Source organism: Erpetoichthys calabaricus, chromosome 6 (assembly GCF_900747795.2).
Source record: "Erpetoichthys calabaricus chromosome 6, fErpCal1.3, whole genome shotgun sequence".
Taxonomy (NCBI): domain Eukaryota; kingdom Metazoa; phylum Chordata; class Cladistia; order Polypteriformes; family Polypteridae; genus Erpetoichthys; species Erpetoichthys calabaricus.
The window spans coordinates 176,077,243-176,099,316 of record NC_041399.2 but is presented as its reverse complement, the minus strand read 5'-3'; the positions used below and the strand labels follow the sequence as shown (position 1 = coordinate 176,099,316).

General features: G+C 37.2%; 1 protein-coding gene across 13 annotated transcripts in view; it reads right to left on the bottom strand.

Moving 5' to 3' along the window:
- dip2ca (disco-interacting protein 2 homolog Ca) overlaps positions 1-22,074 on the bottom strand; it is a 559,093-nt gene that overhangs the window by 184,719 nt on the left and 352,300 nt on the right. For all 13 annotated transcript variants that reach the window (XM_051929039.1, XM_051929043.1, XM_051929041.1 and 10 more), the window contains exon 5: positions 1,455-1,667. In XM_051929039.1, coding sequence (XP_051784999.1) covers positions 1,455-1,667 — 213 coding nt within the window. The remainder of the gene's footprint in view (positions 1-1,454; positions 1,668-22,074) is intronic.

Below are 22,074 nucleotides of genomic sequence, written 5' to 3'. Positions count from 1 at the left end.
AGCCATTCTTTGCATTAAATCTTTTATCTGTCATACTTTTTTGTGTTCTGTAAATGTTATGTGCATAGCATGTACAGATAGTATATATAAGAGTCACACAATATGCAAAAATATACACATTAAAATTTCATAAATATTTGGCATACCTAAAGAACTTAAGACACAGACTACTTACACATTATTCTAGAAAACATATGATTTTGTATGTGGTTTATGACTATAGACACAAAATGGGTTAACTGCAAAATCACTATGGCTTGGTGTTAGCAAAAAATACACTTAAAGTCCACTTTCACATTGCTTTAGAGATTGCATTTGTTTTCCTCCTACAGTCCTTTTGACTCATTTACCGTATCAAGAAATTACAAATAGGGTCAAGGGAACAAATCTCACAATGAACAGTACTTAAAAAGTCATGCAGCCATGCTGCCAACTTTTGACCAGGTAAAACTAAATAACCTGTATAGGGCACTGTGATGGAAGTAAATTAAATGATCAGAAAGTGAATACACAGACATCAGATCACACGCCAAATAACACAGCATGATATTATTATTTGCATTTAGATGTATGCAAAAACGTTTTGAATACTGTTGGCTTTGTGGTCATTTAAAAACAGGTGACCATGACCAGAGACAGACCTGCAGGCCTGTAGAAATAATACAGTACTCTGGCAGTGGGTTTCAGCACCCTACAGTGAAAATGGGTGTCAGAGCAGAATATCACAGCCTGAGGCTATAGGGAAAAAAGAAAAAGTCATAGTTTGCTCAGTGCAACTGTACAAGCTAAATGTACAAAAACATTTAAATGCACTAAGGTCAAAATGACCATATATTTGGGAAAATTCGTAATGCAGCATAACTGTTACTATTAGTCTAATGAAATTGTTTCATTTTTTTCATTTCAATAGTCATATATAGCCACATCAGACATTTCTGCTTTTTAACTCGTCACGCCACAAATGCAATGCAGGGCTGGACTGCCACTTTGTTTCTTGAGCTATTGGTGTACAAATGGCTCAGGTTAGCTTGGCAATCGAGAAAGCCCTTAATATTACAAGAAACGCCAGCATGGGTAACAAATCAGACTCTCTTTCTTCAGAAAATATACAGCCAGTCTGGGTGTTGCTTTTTCTTTCTTTACTAATGACTAATAATAAATCAAATTGTAAAAGAACATTTCCAGCCAAAGGGAGCTGCTCTGGACTAATTTGGCCTTTATGAGTTCAAATGTGTTTAAAATAAAGTAGCCTATTGCCTGCAGATAAAAGCAACCCCTTTAGAAAACATGAGATTACTCCACAACCACTTTTATGCTGACAGAAAACAACAACTTGACATTTTTTTAAAATGGTAAAATATACAGAGTAAAGGACCATGTATGTGAAAAACTTTTCAGGCATGGGCAGAGGAAAGCCTGACACACTGGAATGGAAAAAATGGACCAATGCTTACCAATATGAGTCTGTGCCATGACATCAGCAAGCCTGTTGGCAGCACCACTGCCCCCACTCTGAGTGGAGGATGAGGATGTGGTAGAGGAGGTGGTTGATCCGTGAATTGCTCTGCTTATCCAGTGCTCCATATTAATGCTGCCCTGACTGGATGTGGGTGTCCCCTGGGAGTCACCTTGCACTGAACCTTCTTCCTCTGATCCAGACGATGTATCTAACAAGTTTGAGAAAGGAAAAAAAATCCCTATTAAAATATGTGAAAGGACAAACCTAATAAATAATTCCTCACATTACAAGCACAGCAGAGCAAAGAAAGGTTGGCTATCTTGGTAACCTGAAAGCAGTTAGTAGGCAGCAACATCGTCATGCAAATCAGCAACGGCTAGGCTCATCTAGACTCTACACATAGTACATTGAGAAATTAAATATTTGAAAATCTTCAGTTTTGTTTTCCAGCATTTAAAAGATGTCTCTGGGTCTACAAAAGCCTATGAAATATTTAGAGTCTGTCTTTATTGCTGGCTCTCTTGTCATTTTGTTTTTTTAGTTTAAACCAAGCACCCAGCTGGTACAAAGACGCTGACACTCACTTCAAAATTATTTGCATTTTGTTTGCAACATAAGAACAATGCTATATACTTTAAGGGGCAGCTTTTTAATGTGCATAATTTTGAAAAATCCTTACTTTGGGAAATCCTGAGCTAACAGAATAAAAAACAAAATACCCAATAAATTACTTGGAATTCTAAATAAAAATATACAAAGTGTTTTTAAAATGAATATTTCCATCTTATTCCCATTATTCATTTTTTAAACAACTTATTCAATTTGAGGTTCCCAGCAGCACCGGGTACAATGCTAGGCCCAAGCTAGCCCTGGACAGGATCATGCATAGACCCACACTGACTACCATTTGTTAGTCCAGCTCACTTGCTTGTTTTTGGGATGTGAGAGGAAAATCAGACACCAGAGTCCTAACGCCATTAAGAATGGTGCAAAAGAATGCTGCCCATTTCTTATCAAAATAAAATAATGCATAAAAAAATGAGACATATCAAAGAAAAAATCTAGATTATTTCACAGAATCTTTCTCAACCTAAAGAGACTTTCAAGTCCTAATCAACCAAATATTGTGAATTGCAATATCCTGTTCTTCTTCTTAATAAATGAACAATGTTAATAATACTTTATATACAAATTAATTCAATTGCATTATTGGCTGCCCACAACTCTATTAATAAAAGGATCACAATCCAAACCTGTCAAGAACCAGAAGATTATTAGTAGAAAGATCTCACACATCTTCAATTGCAACTACTGTATTTATTTTTAAAATACAAAAAATCAGCTGAAATGTTTGTGAAATAACAGGCTACAGAAGTCTTGGAGGTCATTTTAATGTGGCATCACTTCTCCTTCCCTCTTCAATACGGACTGTAGTGTACAACTAAAAATGAAATGTATTTCTATTTAAATTTAGAAACCAGTACTGAACATAAGGTTCACTTGACCAAATTTTGCTAACAATTATTTTGTACCATTGCTATTATGTAAAAATGCACAGCTCTAAGCAAACACTAATTCATCCATCCATCCATTATCCAACCTGCTATATCCTAACTACAGGGTCACAGGGGTCTGCTGGAGCCAATCCCAGCCAACATAGGGCGCAAGGCAGGAAACCAATCCCAGGCAGGGCGCCAACCTACACCTACACGTACACCTACAGCTGAAAACCAGCAAAACCAAGGAGCTGGTGGTGGATTTTAGGAGGACCCTCCTGGACCCCGTGATCATTAGAGGTGATTAGAGGTGACTGTGTGCAGAGGGTACAGACCTATAACACCTGGGAGTGCAGTTGGATGATAAATTGGACTGGACTGCCAATACTGAGTCTCTGTGCTGGATCTAGACAGTTTGACATCCGTGGCAGAGCGACGGGCATTCAGCAGGCTTCTATCAATTATGGAGAATCCACTGCATCCACTAAACAGTATCACCTCCAGACAGAGGAGCAGCTTCAGTGATAGACTGCTGTCAATGTCCTGCTCCACTGACAGACTGAGGAGATCGTTCCTCCCCCAAACTATGTGACTCTTCAATTCCACCTGGGGGGGTAAACATTAACATTATTCAAAGTTATTGTCTGTTTTTACCTACTGTACATTTTTATTACTCTTTAATTTAATATTGGTTTTTTTTTGTATCAGTATGCTGCTGATGGAGTATGTGAATTTCCCCTTGGGATTAATAAAGTATCTATCTATCTATCTATCTATCTATCTATCTATCTATCTATCTATCTATCTATCTATCTATCTATCTATCTATCTATCTATCTATCTATCTATCTATCTATCTATCTATCTATCTATCTATCTATCTATCTATCTATCTATCTATCCCACCACAGAACACTAATTCATTCAATCCAAAATAAAACTGCAACATGCCAGATCCTAACCAACATTAGAGACATGACAGGACTCAGTTCTGGACTGGATGTCAGTTTTCTGCAGAGGAACAGATTAAAGCTGAACTGATTAAGTACAAGACAGGATTATTATAAACTAAATATAATCAATACTAATTACAGTTAGGATGTTTTTTTTTTCTTTCTCAACCACAACTCTTTACCCTGGGTGCTAAATGGTTAATTCAGAGGTTAAATACTATGAAAATAAGGTTACATGAGTTCTGGTTCAACTGTTAACTTATTTCCTCCTCAGTCACTTCACTATTCTTATAACATTTAATTCATCTGATGACTGGCTTGATGAGGGATACATATTAGAATGAAATGAGTTCAGTATTATTTATAGCAAGGGGCCATTTTGGAAGTACATGAACAGCATTTTGCAGTCAACTTGGGAATGTTGTCATTAAAGAAATCTGAATGACATTTGTTCCAGAAGTTAGGAGAGTGCTGTATGTTTTATTGGACTACGAATCATTCCACTTGGCAAGAACTTAAGTGCTATGGATATGTCCCAGACAATTGTAGGAGTGTTTGTATGAAACATCAAGGATTTCTTTCTTCCACAACTCAGTCCAAAAAAAAAAATCCTCATACTGTTATAATAAAGTACTGAACGTCAGAGATCTAGGAAAAAATTCAAACTATGACTCTGCCAACAACATTGTTTGCAAAACATGACACAAAAGGTCACTGAAAAACTTTCCTTTTTAAGTGTGGAAACTCGCACTGACAAAAGGGGTAGAAAACACTGACAGGTAGTTTTATACAAAAAGACACCTTTAGCTCCTAAGAGTCCAACAACTGGATGTTCCAAGATTTTTATGAACCTGTTTATTCTAATTTTTTGGTTTTAGGGCGACATTTACATCATACCAAAACCACACCCACATATTAGAATTCTTGCAATTTAATTCAGTATTTTGAACCTTTTACCCTACTGCTGTCTCATAATGTACATTTACTCCGAAGAAATAAAAGTTTATCTTTATTTATCCTGACTGCTTTGTTTCCTTGTAGTTTATAATGCACTGAATTATCTTGTACTTTGTCTTATTTCAAATTAATTCTTGCTTGCCTTGCAAAAGACTTTGTAATTATGTACTCTATGGAAGTGGCATATAAAATAAAGATTAATTGGGCGATGAACACATCAATGAACAATAAACTTTAGGGTTTGTTTTTTAATATTAGATATTATCATTTCGATGATAATGGCACCAGGGTCCAGGTAAGATTTTAGAAGCTTCTGTATAAACACAATAACATACAACACCAAGGCCTACTCATTGACACAACTAGCTGTCTAACCTGTTGATGAGAGCACAGACCTGGACACCCACCAGAAAATTTGCAGTATTACATTTTTATTGTAATTTTCCTTTAAAATGTGTAGCTGGAACATGGAAACCCAGCATTTAACTAGAAGAGCAGGATTCTACTGTAAAGGTCACTGGGTGTGGGAATAATAATACCTAAGTTTCTTTAATCTTGGAACTATCAAACCAAATCTAATAAATTCATAAGTAATTAGGCTAGCTGATATATGAGGGTATATATGAAAAAGTTAGAATGTTAACATAAAATTACATATTCATTGAGCTAGTTAAAGTAATTGTTTTGAATTATTTGAAGTTCCCTACTGTAATTTTATATCTTGAAACTAACACTAATTATTATGAATGCCAAGCAGACCCCAGTTCCAAAGCAGTAGTTGAAGCTCCTCTGAAAGAGGAATTCCTTTTTGGTGGAAGTCTACACAGCATCATCTTCTGCTTGAAACTACTTACAGCAAGGCAATAAATGACCATTAAGTGACCACTGTGAGCAACTAATAAAAATTAGATCACAATTTATTTCATGTAGGTGGTCCATGTAAAATCCATCTTTGATGCTCAATAGTCTCATGAAACATTTCGGACTAAGGAATTCATGACCACATGCTGTTTTTGATTTAAACTTTATTTTTTTATATATTTTTTTTTCATTTAGTTTATTATGTATTTGCATTAAACTACAAATTCACAACAACAGTTTGCTGGGTATGCCCATCTGAATTGGCAAGTAGTCACCTTTTGATCATCCAATACAGAGAATTCATTGCAAGTTCAACCTTGAGATTCTTCTAGATGCATTTTGTTCTAACAAAGTCTGCAGAAATGTCATCTTAACCGAAATCATTATGATTCACACTGAGGTTATCTGATGCAGTGAAGAAGACTAGCTGAGACCCGTCCCCCAGATATTGACTGAGCATTCCCACTACAAAATGACCTTGTTCTGATAAGCAACTAAATTTTTTTTGGGTCAATGTGCAGAATGGAAGGAGTTATATTATGTATGGTGAGGAAGGTAGTGCTTTTTTGCTAAAACAGGTTATAAGTGTGCACTACAAGTCAGTTGTATTAGCACTGAAGACCTTGTGAATCTTCTGTAAGTATAAGCAAAGCCCTCTTGGTCTTACATTCTGATCAATAACTGGGTAATCTGCTTCCTTCATTCTGACTTCTTCATGACGAAGTGTCTGCATATTATGGTGTGACAACAGATTTTCAATATAATGATTACATTTAGTTTAGTTAATGTAAACATTAAAATGTAGAAAAATTAGTGAGCAAAGATTTTGTTGTACATGATATTTCGGATTCCGGTATGCTAAAGCTGATACCACCAGTCATTACATTAAAAGGGGTAACACTCAAATTTATACTGTGCAATCCTCTTAGGTGAAATGAATGCACCACTGAAAGGCAATCCAAGAGCTGTGAAAATTAATTCTGCCTTTGAATTCTACTGATTCAAATGTGCCTGTTTTACCAAAACATGATCAACAGATAACCTAGAAACCAGAAACAATTACTTGGTGCTGTTTTCCCCCCTTGATAAGAAGGTAACAGGGACATCCTAAAACATCTGTGACAACTCAATTGCAAATAATAAATGCAATGGAAATACAGTTTACAGATTGACTTTCAGTGAGCATTTGCTAGACACCAATAGTTTCCAGCTGCAGTGTTGAAAAAGATATTTTCCAAATCTCTCTATTATAAAAAAAAATCCTGGTAGAGAGACGAGACATGATTCTCGGAAGACACTTTGACGTCACGCGAGACAAAGCAGTGAGAAAAAAGGACAGCCGCTGTACAGGCTTTTAAATGATCGACGCGCAGTGCAACAAGCAAAACACGCAGCTCGCCAGCAGATGAGCTGACCGCTTCTCCTTAGCGTGTGTTAAGCCCCCCTGCACCCCCCACAATGCAAACGGCAGAGATGCGAAGTGGCAAAAGGACAGCCGCTGTACAGGCTTTTAAATGATTGACGCACAGCGCGACAAGCAAAACACGTAGCTTGCAAGCAGATGATCCGTCCGCTCCTCCTTAGCGTGCATTAAGCCCAACCCCCACCCCCAACACAAGCGACAGAGATGCGAAGTGGCAAAAGGACAGCTGCTGTACAGGCTTTTAAATGATCGACGGGCAGCACAACAAGCTAAACATGCAGCTCGCCAGCAGCAGCAGAAAGACAGCAGATGATCCAACGGCATCTCCTTAGTGTGCGTTCAGCTGCCCCCCACCTCCCCCCCTCCTTCACAATGTGAGCAGCATTATACATCCCACGAGAAAGACATTTAACCATGCCCGGGGCCGGAAATAAATTACAAAGAATAGATGACAAAGTAGAAGTCACAAAAATGTTGGCGCAGTACACATGCACAGCAGGTCTTCTCAGAAGACACTTTGAAGTCCCGCGAGACTACTTGCATGTCATGCCCTACTTACAAGCAATTTCTCAAACACACTTTAACATCACACGAGACAAAGAAGTGAGACAAAAGGACAGCTGCTGTACAGGCTTTTAAATGAACAACATGCAGCGTGACCAGCAGAACACGCAGCACAGAACAAGCAGCAGCAGATGCTATACAGGCTTTTAAATGACAGACACGCAGCGTGACATGCAGAACGGCACTAGCAGCCCCGGGGTGGGGAATAACACTATAGCTTTATTACTGGCAAATATCAAGAAATAAAAAAATGAATGAAATGAAAATAACAATCTCTTTAAATTGTATATCCGGTTAACCAAATCCGGGGGTTGGTGAGCAAAGCAAGCAGGGGGCAGAGCCCCTCTAGTTTTAAAAAAAAAAATCAAAAACCACAGATTTTTTTCTGGGTACACATTGGAAATAATTTTGCAATACATCCAATCTCATTTGGCACACTCTCTACACTACAAACCTGTCAGTTAATAAAAGGTGTAAACACCTAGAATTATGAAAAGTCAAAAGTGTATTTTGCATAGTTAAATTCATAAAAAAACAGCACTCAGATCATCTATGACACTGTTGTCAATATATGGCACACTGAGCACCATATATCAGGTGGTTCTAATTTTACATGGTAGTACTTCAGATGCACTATATAGCCAAATGTTTGTGAACCCCTAACCATCACACTTGTATAGGCTTGTTGAACATCTAATTCCAAGACCATGGGCATTAAAATTTAGCTGGCCTGCCCTTTGTGGCTATGTCTACTCATCTGCGGAGTTTTTTATTTTATTTACAAGATTCTGACGCATATACATATGTATTTAATATATCTGTAGAAATTGGTGCCCATTCAGCCAAAAACGTATTTATGAGTTCAGGTACTGATGTTGGATAAGAAGACCTGACTCACAATCAGCATTCCCATTAATCCCAAAGGTATTCAGTAGGCTTGAGGACAGGGCTCTGTGTGTGGTCAGTCAAGTTTTGCCACAACAAACTCATCAAACCATGGACCTAGCATTGTGCACAGCAGCATAGGCATGCTGGAACATAAAATGGTCTTCCATGAACTGTTGTCACAATGTGCAATAGCCTGAAATGTCTTTGTATGCTGAAGCATTAATAGTACCATTCACTGGAACCAAGGGGTCTAGCGCAAAACCTGAAACATAGCCCTAGACCATTATCCATCCTCCACCAAACTTTACAGTAGGAACTATGCAGTCTGGAAGCATTCTGCTGGTATGCATTAAACCTAGATTTGTCTATCAGACTGTCAGATAGAGAAATGAGAATAATCACTCCAGAGAACATGCTACAGAGTTGCATGGTGGCATGCTTGGCATTGTGTATAATGATTTTAGGCTTGTATGCAGCTGTTAAGCCATGAAAAACCATTTCATGAAGCTCATAGTCTCCAGTTCTTGTGCTGATGTTGGTACCAAAGGCAATTTTTAACTCTTTTGATGTAAGTGATGCAACAGATAGGCGATTTTTATGTGCAATGTCCATCAGCCCACTTTGGCACTGTTCTGCTAGTCTGCATAGTCTATCACTTCATGGCAGGGCTGCTATTACTCCTAGATTCTTGTAGGGCTTGTGTTTTAATTGTGATTACAATTATGACTGCCTTGATATTCTAATCATGGAGAGTTGTGATTACTGCATTCTACATTGGTATTTCAGCTCTGTCAGCTCAGAGACATTCACTAAACATGAGTGCACTGGCTAAAAAGAAGCACTAACACCACAGCCAAATTTGAAACACAATTTTAGGAGTCTGGTGCTACACAATATATTTATAAAAAGTGTGAATATATTTTGTTTCTGTTTGTGACAACTTCCGGAAAAAGTGAACAGTATAATTAATGTGGAACCCAAATGACCTGGCACTTTTGCATGTTTAAGTACTAAAATGAAGAGAATCATTCATATTTTGTTTTTAAAAGTGTATTGTGCAAACTGTTAAACCACTGCACACCAACATTTATACAGCCATTTAAAATTCAACTACACCTTTCATAATGAAGAGTGTGTAAAAGTTAAGCAAGCAGTGCCAAATCCCAGTAACACTAAGTCCTCGACTCAGATAATTGTTATATGTTTATGTTAATGCAAGTTCATATACAGGAGGCTATCGAAAGCAAAATCAGTCAACAGCAGTCATTGTGTTTTATTTATGAAATGACAAGATTCCAATTAAAATATTTTGCAAAATTTTACATTTTTGAAAGGTGAGTGGTGGTGATGGCTGGTGTTTCAGAGGTAACATTTTTTTTAGAAAAAAATAAAAATGATTTCTGATAGAAATGTCTGTGTTATACTTAAGTTTTATTTACTGTTTCTACTGTATTAAAAAAGCAGTGATGCAAATTTTATAAGTGTGCTGTATCTTGATTATAAATAGTAAAAAAGAAACATTAAATAGTTCTTTTTTAATTTTTCAACTGATCCTGCATATAGCAATTTTATATTAACAATTTCTGAAGTGGTTTCTTGCAAAAAGGAGGTTGTATTGTACTGTGTATAAACAGAATACAGTGGATGGAAAAGAAGGTGTATATTTTATTGTTCAATACATTGAAATTAATAATCGCAATTATAATAGGTAATGATTGGCAAATATTACTTTTTGTCATAATCGTGCACCCCTAGATGCCTCCACCTGATGGGTAACTGGGGCAGATCTTGCAAAGCACAAATTTCATGTACTGACCTGTGGTAAAGGTGGTATCCTATAACACATTTAAAGCTACTGAGCTCTTCAGTATGACCCATTATATTGCTAATGCTTGTCAATGGAGATTGCATGGTTATGCGCTTAATTTTATACACCTGTTAACAATGGCTGTGACTGAAACACCACAGGTCAGTAATTTGGAGAGGTGTCCATTTACTTTTTGCCATGTAGAGTGGTATGCTAGTACTGGTGGAATGCACTTCTAAACAAAAAACAGAAGACACCACACTCTTGGAAAAATGCATGGTCGATAATAGACATGACATTAACAAGGCTAAGGTAATCAGGTTTGCAAAGATTTTCAGCTAGCAAACCCATTCCCTAGTTACAATATTTGAAATTAAATAACAAGGATTGTATTATTTTTTATTGAACATAGTCACATATTCCAAAAAGACTGCACTAGTATCAGATTTAAAATACTACTGTATATAATGCAGCATCACTCTACTAGCTGAATTGACTTTTGTTGACAAATCCAGTCTCCCAACTGAAATACCACAAGTATTCAGACCTTTTGCTATGAAATTTGAAATCTGGCTCTGGTGTATCCTATTCTGTTGATCACCTCTGAGATTTTCCTAAACCATGTTTGAAGTCCACCTGTAGTAAATTCAATTGATTGCATACAATTAGGAAAAACACACACTTGTATATAAGGTCCCACAGTTGACGATGTGTTTCAGTGAAAATCAAGTCATGAGGTCAAACAAATTTGCCTGTAGAGCTTAGAGTCAAAATTGTTCTGAGATACATATCTGGGGAAGGTTTCAAAAAATGTTTGCAGCATTTAAGGTTACCAAAGAAACAGCTGACTCCATAATTCCTGAATGGAATATGTTTAGAACAACCACAACTCTTCTTAGACCTGCCTGCACAGCAAAACTGAGAAGCATGGGGAGAGGGGCTTGGTAAGACAGATGACTGAGAACCTGATGGCTGAGCTCCTGACAAACAATGTGGAGAGAGGAGAAATGGGAGAAATTTCCAGAAGGACAACAACCACTGCAACACTAATATAGGCTTTGTGGCAGAGGGGCCAGATGACACATAAAGGCCCACTGGAGTTTGCAAAACAGCACCTAAATGACTCATAGATTATGAGAAATAAGATTCACTGGTCTGATGAAACCAAGACTGCACCATCTGATCTGAATTCTAAACATCATGACTGGAGGAATCTGGGCACCACTCATCATCTGTGCAATACCATTTCAACAGTGAAGCATGGCAGTGGCAGCATCATGCTGTTGGGATCTTTTTCAGTGGCAGGGAACGGAGAGACTAGCGTTGAGGGAAAGCTGAATGGAGCAAAGTACACAGATATCCTTAATGAAAACCTCCTGCAGAGCATTCTGGACTTAAGACTGAGCTGAAGGTTCACCTACCAACAGAACAATGACCCTAGGTGGAAACCAAAAACAACACAGGAGTGGCTTAGGGTCAACTCTGGGAATGTTGTTGAATGCTCTAGCCAAATCCTGGACTTGAACCCAATCGAACATCTCTGGAGAGACCTGAAGTTCACTGTTTACTCACAATGTCCTTCCAATCTGAGAGAGGATCTTAAAAGAAGAATGGCAGCAAATCCCCCAAATCCAGATGTGCAAAACTTGTCATGTCATAACCAAGAAGCCTTTCAGCCATAATCGCTGCCAAAGACGCTTCAACATAGTACTGAGTAAACAGTCTAAATACTAGTGTCAATAAAATAAATTTGCACAATTCCCAGGTACAGTCATATGAAAAAGTTTGGGAACCCCTCTCAGCCTGCATAATAATTTACTCTACTTTCAACAAAAAACATAACAGTGGTATGTCTTTCATTTCCTAGGAACATCTGAGTACTGGGGTGTTTTCTGAACAAAGATTTGTAGTGAAGCAGTACTTAATTGTATGAAATTAAATCAAATGTGAAAAACTGGCTGTGCAAAAATTTGGGTACCCTTGTAATTTTGCTGATTTGAATGCATGTAACTGCTCAATACTGATTACTTGCAACACCAAATTGGTTGGATTAGCTCGTTAAGCCTTGAACTTCATAGACGGGTGTGTCCAGTCATGAGAAAAGATATTTAAGGTGGTCAATTGCAAGTTGTGTTTCTCTTTGACTCTCCTCTGAAGAGTGACAGCATGGGATCCTCAAAGCAACTCTCAAAAGATCTGAAAACAAAGATTGTTCAGTATCATGGTTTAGGGGAGGGCTACAAAAAGTTGTCTCAGAGGTTTAAACTGTCAGTTTCAACTGTAAGGAATGTAATCAGGAAATGGAAGGCCACAGGCACAGTTGCTGTTAAACCCAGGTCTGGCAGGCCAAGAAAAATACAGGAGCGGCATATGCGTAGGATTGTGAGAATGGTTACAGACAACCCACAGATCACCTCCGAAGACCTGCAAGAACATCTTGCTGCAGATGATGGATCTGTACATCGTTCTACAATTCAGTGCAATTTGCATAATGAACATCTGTATGGCAGGGTGATGAGAAAGAAGCCCTTTCTGCACTCACGCCAGAGTCGCTTGTTTTATGCAAATACTCATTTAGACAATCCAGATTCATTTTGGAAAGCGCTTTGCATGGCGGAAGAAGAACACATTCCAAGAAAAACACCTGCTACCTACTGTCAAATTTGGTGGAGGTTCCATCATGCTGTGGGGCTGTGTGGCTAGTTCAGGGACCCTTGTAAAAGTCGAGGGTCGGATGAATTCAACCCAATATCAACAAATTCGTCAGGATAATGTTCAAGCATCAGTCACAAAGTTGAAGTTACGCAGGGGTTGGATATTCCAATAAGACAATGACCCAAAACACAGTTCAAAATCTACAAAGGCATTCATGCAGAGAGAGAAGTACAATGTTCTGCAATGGCCATCACAGTCCCCTGACTTGAATATCATCAAAAATCTATGGGATGATTTGAAGCAGGCTGTCCATGCTCGGCAGCCATCAAATTTAACTGAACTGGAGAGATTTTGTATTGAAGAATGGTCAAAAATACCTACATCCAGAATTCAGACACTCATCAAAGGCTATAGGAGGCGTCTAGAGGCTTTTATATTTGCAAAAGGAGGCTCAACTAAGTATTGATGTAATATCTCTGTTGGGGTGCTCAAATTTATGCACCTGTCTAATTTTGTTATCATGCAGCCCAAACTTTTTCATATGCCTGTATATTATGTGTAGGGGTGTCATATAATTGCTGAAAAAATGTAAATTGAATTTGCTTATAATTAGGATCCCTTGATACCAATCAGATATTTTTAAAAACAAAATTCAATGAAATTGAAGAAGTGGAGGGGGAATCTCAAGAGCCACACTGACTTAATGGGTGATATCATGTCTTACAAATAGTGATGCTCTGATCGACAGGACTCTGATCTAAATTAGGTGATTTTCAATTAAAAAAATTCAATTGGTGATCAGTAAATTGTCAGATCACAAAAATCAATCTTTTCAGCCCCTGCCTTTCTAAGCTTTATGGTAATTTAGATGCAGTGCTCCTTTACATAGGGTATTACAGTAGTTAAGCTAGCACGTTTTTTGCAGGAAACTTCCTGTATTGCAAACAAAGGCAAGTTAAGCCTTTTTTTTTTTTTACCAGAGAGTGAGAGAAGATTGGAATACTGTATTAGCCTTTATGTTAGAGAAAGTAAAGTAATAAATGGAGAAGAAGGCACTGGAGAACTCGTTCTGTTCCATTACACAAAAAGCAAGAAAAGCTACTTTAATCAATTCAGACACTTGGACAGCGAGCTTGTGTTACGTACAGCAGCTTACATTTTCAATTGGAAAAAGAAAACATAAAGAAGAATTTGAAACTGCTGCTTAGTAAACAATAAGCTTCTTAGTGTAATTATTGGTAAATTTATTCAGCGTATTAGTCTAGTATCTCCTTGATATTGATAAACATCTTATGAACATTTGATACATTAGTAGTTTTTTCAAGGATTTGTACTGTTTATTATTTATTTGTGTGTGACACGCAGTGTAAGGTTCGGTAAGAAACAAGTACTACATAAATAAAATGGCAATCTATATTTATAATTATACCTTAAGAATTACGAATGTCTAGCTGGTACACAGGTGGGGGGTCAGAACCTGTATAAATATAGTAAAGGTACATTTTAACAGTAAAAATGACTTTAGTGTAATTAATGATTTTTATGATTCAAACCTATAAAAGCAGGTATATTTACATTTAAGCAGTTTTAATTGCCAATATTAATCAATTAATTTTGTAAGAATACATATTTTTTGTTGAAAAAAATGGGGAAAAACAACCTTTTTTAAAATTAAGATTTGTTTTAGATTGGTACATTCCAGAATAAATTAAAATAATAGGACAGCTTTTAATTATGACAAGAATTTTCTGTTATGCCATATGTATTATGGATAAATATTTTTATACATATTTTATTAATTAAAGTATGATTTTTAAGGAAATTTCTTTTTTTTTCTATTTTTATGGTCAGTGAACAATAAGCCTACAGAAATTTTGTAAATAAAAACGAACCGTGAACACCTGTGGTCTACAGTTTAATTATAAAAATATCAAAGTTAACATTTTAATATGGGACAAAAGGCTGATCGGTGATCAATACTGGCCTTAAACAAACCTGATCGGACCTTCCCTACTTAAAAAACATTGTGTACCAGTGGACAGATCAAGAGGGAGAGAATGTATTCAAAAGATGGGAAGTAAGGTTAGATTAGAGACTGAAGCTCAAATGTAGTTCATGAAAAAATAGATTCAGCTGATTCATAACCAGTCCCTATAGTGTCTGCAATCTCACACACACCTCATTAAGATTTGGTTCACGGTGGTAACATTTTCTTCTGTTGTCGATAGTCAGGGATAGCCAGGCCATGAGTCAATTTTTGAGAGATACAGTATCTGCCATGTAGGCCTGTGCGATATATCGAGTGGCACAATATGAACAATATTTTTTAATGCATCGTTTGAAAACAAACCTATCGCAATATATTATGTAATATGTTTTATTAAACACTACAAGTGTGTAGTGTGTTATTTCTGCTAATTGGAGCACATCCTAAATGCAGTCATTGCGATTAAACCCCACCTCCTGCTTATCTTAAACAGTAACAACAATGGCTAAGATGGAGGCAGAAACGAGTACGGCTATCAGCGATGATTTAGTGCCAAAAAAAAGGTACAAATGTGACCTCTGTTGTTTGGAAATGGTTTGGCTTTAGACAAAATGATACAGAACAAAAGACTGTTATATGTAAACTTTGTAAGAGAGAAGTAGGAACGAAGAGCGGCAACACCTCGAACCTCTTCAATCATTTGAAAACAAAACACGTTACGAAGTATGAAGAATGTATTAGACTTCGCGAGAACTCTGCTCAAAACATAACGAAACACATCCCTGCCGCAAAACAAATCACGCTGTCGGCAACATTCTCTCGTTGCATACCGTATGAAAAAACAAGTCCCAAATGGAAGGAAATAACAGCTGCAGTAACATGCCACATTGCAAAAGATATGGTCCCTGTTGCCACTGTCGAAAAACACGGATTTCAGAAACTACTGAGAACGATTGATCCCAAATATGTAATTCCCAGTCGGAAATACTTTGCCGAAGAAGCGCTGCCCAAATTATACAATGAGGTAAAGGAGAAAATTCTGAATCAGCTTCAGAACGTTCGCCACTTCTCCACCACATCTGATCTGTGGACTAATCGTACCATGCAACCATACATGAGCCTAACGGTTCATTTTATTGAAAACTGGGAGATAAGAAGCCTTTGTCTTCAGACAGGATTTGCACCAGATGACCATACTGGAGAAATGATTGCACTGGAGCTCAAAGATGCTCTTAAGTCGTGGAAATTAGACGACGCACGACAAGTGTGCATTACCACGGATAACGCTGCAAATGTGATTAAAGCCGTTGATCTGAACAAATGGAAGAGACTGCAGTGCTTTAGTCACCGGCTGAATCTGGCGATTGGTATGGCGTGTGTGTGCGTGCTAGTAATGTGTCGATCACGAACGAAACGGTTCTTTGAGCCGGCTCTTTTTAGTGAACAGTGGGAGCCGATTCCCGTTTTTTGGAACCGATGTCTGTGTAGTGTTTGTAGCGAAACACTAAGTGCAAACATCTAATCATGGCTCAGAACACTGCTAAATTTGGCTGAATTATAAAAGGCTGGAGTGGGAAAATGAAGAGGCGTTTAGGAGCCGAAAGAGACGATTCTTAGTGAGCTGGGCAAAATGATCCGGCTCACTAAAAAGAGCCAAAATGCCCATCACTAGTGCGTGTGTGTATGAGAAATGTTTGAAAATAAACAATAACATGTAATAAATATAAGAAATTTGTAATAATAAACGTAAAGTGTGTGTGCACGTATGAGAAATATGTTAAATTAAATAATAAATATGCTAAGAAATAGTAAATAAACGTAAATAATAGTGTGTATGAGAAATATTATTAATTAATAATAACGTAAATAATTAATAAGACTGTAATTTGTGTTTGGAGATCCCCGCATTGAACGGGCAATTGGTGTATGCAAAAGAATTGTTGCATGTTTTTCCTTCAGCTGGAAAAAAAGAAGGGATTTGACCACAACACAGAAAGAACTCAATCTGCCTTCCCATCAGCTCATAACAGAATCCCCTATAAGATGGGGGTCAAGGGCAGCAATGACACAGAAAGTGTTGGAACAAGAGAGGGCCATCACCCAAGTTCTCTCATCTGACAAGAAAACCAGACATCTGGCACTTACATGGCAGGACATAGATGTACTAGAGTCAACTGATAAAGCTATTCATCCCCTCCTGGAATTTACAGATGCACTCTCAGCTCAGTCCTATGTTACAGTCTCCTATGTTAAGCCAGTGCTACACCTTTTTCAAACCAGCATCTTGGCTCACCAGCCAGAAGACACAGAGCTCACTATGTCAATTAAGACAAAAATTCTTGATTATCTGAGAGAGAAATTTGATGACCCTGCCACCCAGCAACTACTAGACATTGCTTCTTTTTTGGATCCACGTTTCAAAAGATCACACATTCCTGAGGAAAAGTATGAAGAGGTCAAACACAGAGTTGTGTCTGAAGTGGAGACCCTTCAACACGATGAGACCAGTGCCCAGCCTGACTTAGCTGGGGAACTTTCAGAAGCAGCTGAAGCATCACCACCACCAGCCAAAAAGGAGAAGCGAAGCCTTGGTAGCTTGGTAGCTTCTTTAAGAGGCCAACATCTTTATCGACATTGTCTGACAGAGATAAAATTGAAGCTGAACTTTCAACCTACCTACAAGCAGCTGAAATTGACACTGAGACAAACCCACCTGCATGGTGGAAAGAGCATGAACCAATCTTTCCAACTCTCAGTCGCCTTGCAAAAATATATCTCTGTATACAGGCCACTAGTTCACCCTCAGAAAGGGCATTTAGCACAGGTGGCAACATAGTGAATTGCCACAGGGCATTTTTAAAGCCAGAGGCAGTTGACAGACTTGTCTTTCTTGCACAAAATTTGTGAAATTGTGTTACCTGAATGCATGTTCTTGCCACGCTTTATTTGTTTACAAGACATAGCTTAAAAAGAGCATATTGAAACATTATTATTTTCATTTTTTTTTCGGACAACTGGCTTTCTTGCGTAAATGTTCAGATGGGTTTCTTGCATTAATGAGTATATTTTGGCTTATGCCTATGATGTAAAGTTGTAAGTTTGCAATTACATGTAAATAACTAAAGAGCAATATAAATGTGTGGCTTCTTTTTTAAGTAATAATAGATAGGAAAAAAATATCGTTGCATATCTTATATTGACTTTTGGTCCAAAAATATCGCAATTTGAATTTTGAGCCATATCGCCCAGCCCTACTGCCATGACAGAATTTGCAGTCAGTCTCTTATGTACTGAATATAAAGGAGACTGGACCTGAATGCTACCTAATTATATACAAGATTGAATCTTTAAAGGAACAAAGTTGACTTGGCTCAGAAACCTTAAATGGATAAACCACATATGTTAGAAATCTGTAGTGCATATATTTTAATAAACAGGAGTTAATATTTGGCCATTTAAAAAAGCACCATACAATAATGTAACCCTAAAATGTATAAGTTTATCATTAGAGCCTTCAATAAAGCATAAGACAATATTGGATCTCCCTACATGTTTAAAACCACTTTCACTATGGACTGCTTTTGGAGCTGCTTTCAGTCTGTGATGAAAACTACTCACAACTTACCAAAAACAAGGAATTCTAAAGTAGCCAGTAAGAGTGAAAGTTGCACCCTCCAGTGGTTTGGCAGCTTATCCATGGTGCTTTTTTGGCTGATGTGAGATGCCATAATAGGCTCTAACATTAGGTTACTTTAAAATTAGATTAAATTAGTCTAGTTAATGTGCAGATTAACGTAACAGAATGCCAAATCATTAAAAAATGACAGAGACTTTACATTACTACAAAGAAAAAAATACTATGTGCCAAACATGAATAAAAGAGAATCCTTTTAATTTAGTACAATGTATTGTAAAACAGAATTTGAAGAATGAACATTTCAGGAAATCAGCTTTCGCGTACTTTTGTAGTTTTGATATAAACCTGCATTAAGATACCATTTCATAGCACAGTAATACAGCTGAACTTGTTTATGCTGAGGTGAAAATAATAATTGACTAGAATTAAACAACCTACTGTATATGTAAGTTCAAACTAAAAGCAAGCAGAACATAAATGCAGCATCCATTGTACACCTGAATAGAAACTGGCAAAATGCTCCCAAGTGTTCAGCATTAATCAAAAACAAGGTCATTATCTGAGGTAGGAGAGTTTCCATTGCAACTTTGTTAGTATGACAGCACTGGAGATATATCAATACTGCCATAGAGTACTGATGACCACTCTTACAGTTATTCGTCCCTAATTACAGCATCCTTCAACAGCAGTTATAACTACTTGTGTAAATATTACTTATACTTATTACCATATACTTATTGTGTAACTGTATTTTTGGTACATTTAAATGCCCAATTAGACAATGCATAATGCTAATGCATCTAGCATGTCTCTCTATTATATAAAGAAATCTTGGGACAAGTTGAGACATTTTCAGAAAGATAATTTCACATCCCGTAAGACGAGACTTTGTGCCAAGAGATGAATTGAAAACCTAACATGTCCAAGCGGGGGCGGAAATAAAAGACAAACAGTAGAAGAAGAAAAGACAAAGAGTAGAAGACAAAGTAGAGCGTCGTAAAGAGGTTCAAAAACATTGGCGCAATACACATGCAGAGCTGGTTAGAGATTATAAAAGTAGTAAATTTCGAAAGTCTCAAAAACTGAAAGTAAAGATCGCAGTAGCACTAACAAACGGAAATTATTACTTGGTGAAATAATGGAACAGCAAAAAGAGATCAAATATATGGACATAGGTGATATGACAGAATGATTTGTTATTTGGTGAAAGTGAAATCCACAAACACTACAGGCAAAATATCTGAATCTACAATAATCTGTTCATGTTTGCATCATTCAATGCTCAAAACGTAGACTTACACGATTCAGGACCCGGAATAATTAATACTATTACAAGTTTAATTTCAAAGAAACCACAATTCGGTCAGGTTTATATTTATGATCACGGAGAAGCGATGCAACATTGAATCGAAAGAGTTAAAATGATCGGACATATTAGAAATTCTACAGCCAATAATGGATACAACATCCATGCGTCCAAAAGTATTGCACTTTAAACCAAATTTATCTGCAAAACACGAACAAAGAAGTTAATCCAAAAGATCACGCTCGCATTTATAATAAATCAACATGTGACAAATTGACAGCGATAATAATTTCGAACGATGGAGATATCAAAGACAAAGTTGATATTAGTGTTTATCCAAAAGCACAGCACAATTTGTCACAAGTGGCAGATCCAGGAAATGACTAGCGCGTAGGGCCTGCAGTGGGGGGGTTGGAAAACAAAGCGAGCAGGGGGCAGAGCCCCCTAGTACTTACATAATATATACTGCTACTTCTTCTCATACACTACGTAAGAGACAATCTTAAATAGTTAATGTTAATATTAAATTCACATAAATGTTTGCATAATTTCAACAGAATTTCAGTTTTACATAGTTGCTTAGATTACGGTATAAATTATAACTATGGTAACATTACAAAAGCACATTGTATATACACAAATAGAGTAATTCTGTCTTCATTTTATTTTGGGAGGGAGGCTATTGCAGGTTTTAATTTTTCTCTGAATGACACTTAGGTTGACTACAGAGAATTTTTGGTTTCCCATTCAAACTGCAGTCCACAATCCATCTGTTTCTAGCTGCAATCAGCACCATGACCCTTAACCATAATGTAGCCATCTCTTGTTGAAGTGTGAATTTTGATGTTACTTCATCCCTGTGCATTTTCTGCTATTTCCTAATGGTTTAACACTGAATGTTGGCTAATAATGTTCACTCATTATTAAACTAATACATTAAAGTACAACTTGAATAACAAAAGAAAACCAAATGTTTCCTAACAATATAAAATGTAAAGAATCTGGAAGCTCTCTCCAAGCTGTTCTGAATATGAAAGGTCTCTGAACATAATAAAGTACTTGTATTTCTTGTAAATCTAGGGCTTTTTTCATTTTCTCTACATCTGCAGTCTAAATCAAGAGCTGATTTATACAATTTCAGTAATGGATTCCTTGTTGCAAATTAATATGGCCCTAATAAAAAAATGACATAAGCCTCTGCTATGTTTTAGGAATTATTGCCAGAATGTACATTTTCCCCGACACGATGGCATAGTGGGTAGCGCTGCTGCCTCGCAGTTAGGAGACCCGGGTTCGTTTCCCAGGTCCTCCGGGCGTGGAGTTTGCATGTTCTCCCCGTGTCTGCGTGGGTTTCCTCTGGGTGCTCCGGTTTCCTCCCACAGTCCAAAGACATGCAGGTTAGGTGCATTGGCGATTCTAAATTGTCCCTAGTGTGTGCTGGGTGAGTGTGTGTGCCCTGCGGTGGGCTGAAACCCTGTCCAGGGCTTGTTTCCTGTCTTGTGCCCTGTGTTGGATTGGATTGGCTCCAGCAGACTCCCGTGACCCTGTCGTTAGGATATAGCGGGTTGGATAATGGATGGATGGATGGATGTACATTTCCCTGATTGTTACTCAATAATCATTGCATTAAAAGTATGCTACTTTGTACAGTATCATAATAAACAACTGTATTCTTTATTTAAATATGTGCGACCAAACACAGCTCAGACTCTATCAATAAACTGCTGATGATATCACACGTCTGATCACCAATGAGGCGGCAGCGTACAGTAGTGTCAGGACAATAAACGCAACCTTAACTTGAACTTGGAGCATGCATACTAATAACAGATTAATTCACCTGGATTTACACTAATATATTTTAAACACACACACATTACATATACATATATATATATATACATATACATATACATATATATATATATATATATATATATATATATATACACACACATATACATATACATATATATATAAAAATCTTGGGACGAGACTTTTTTCCGGTGACGAGACGTGATCTTTTGAAGAGAGACAGAAACACACTTTGGAACAGAGACAGAGAGACACTTTTGAAGAGA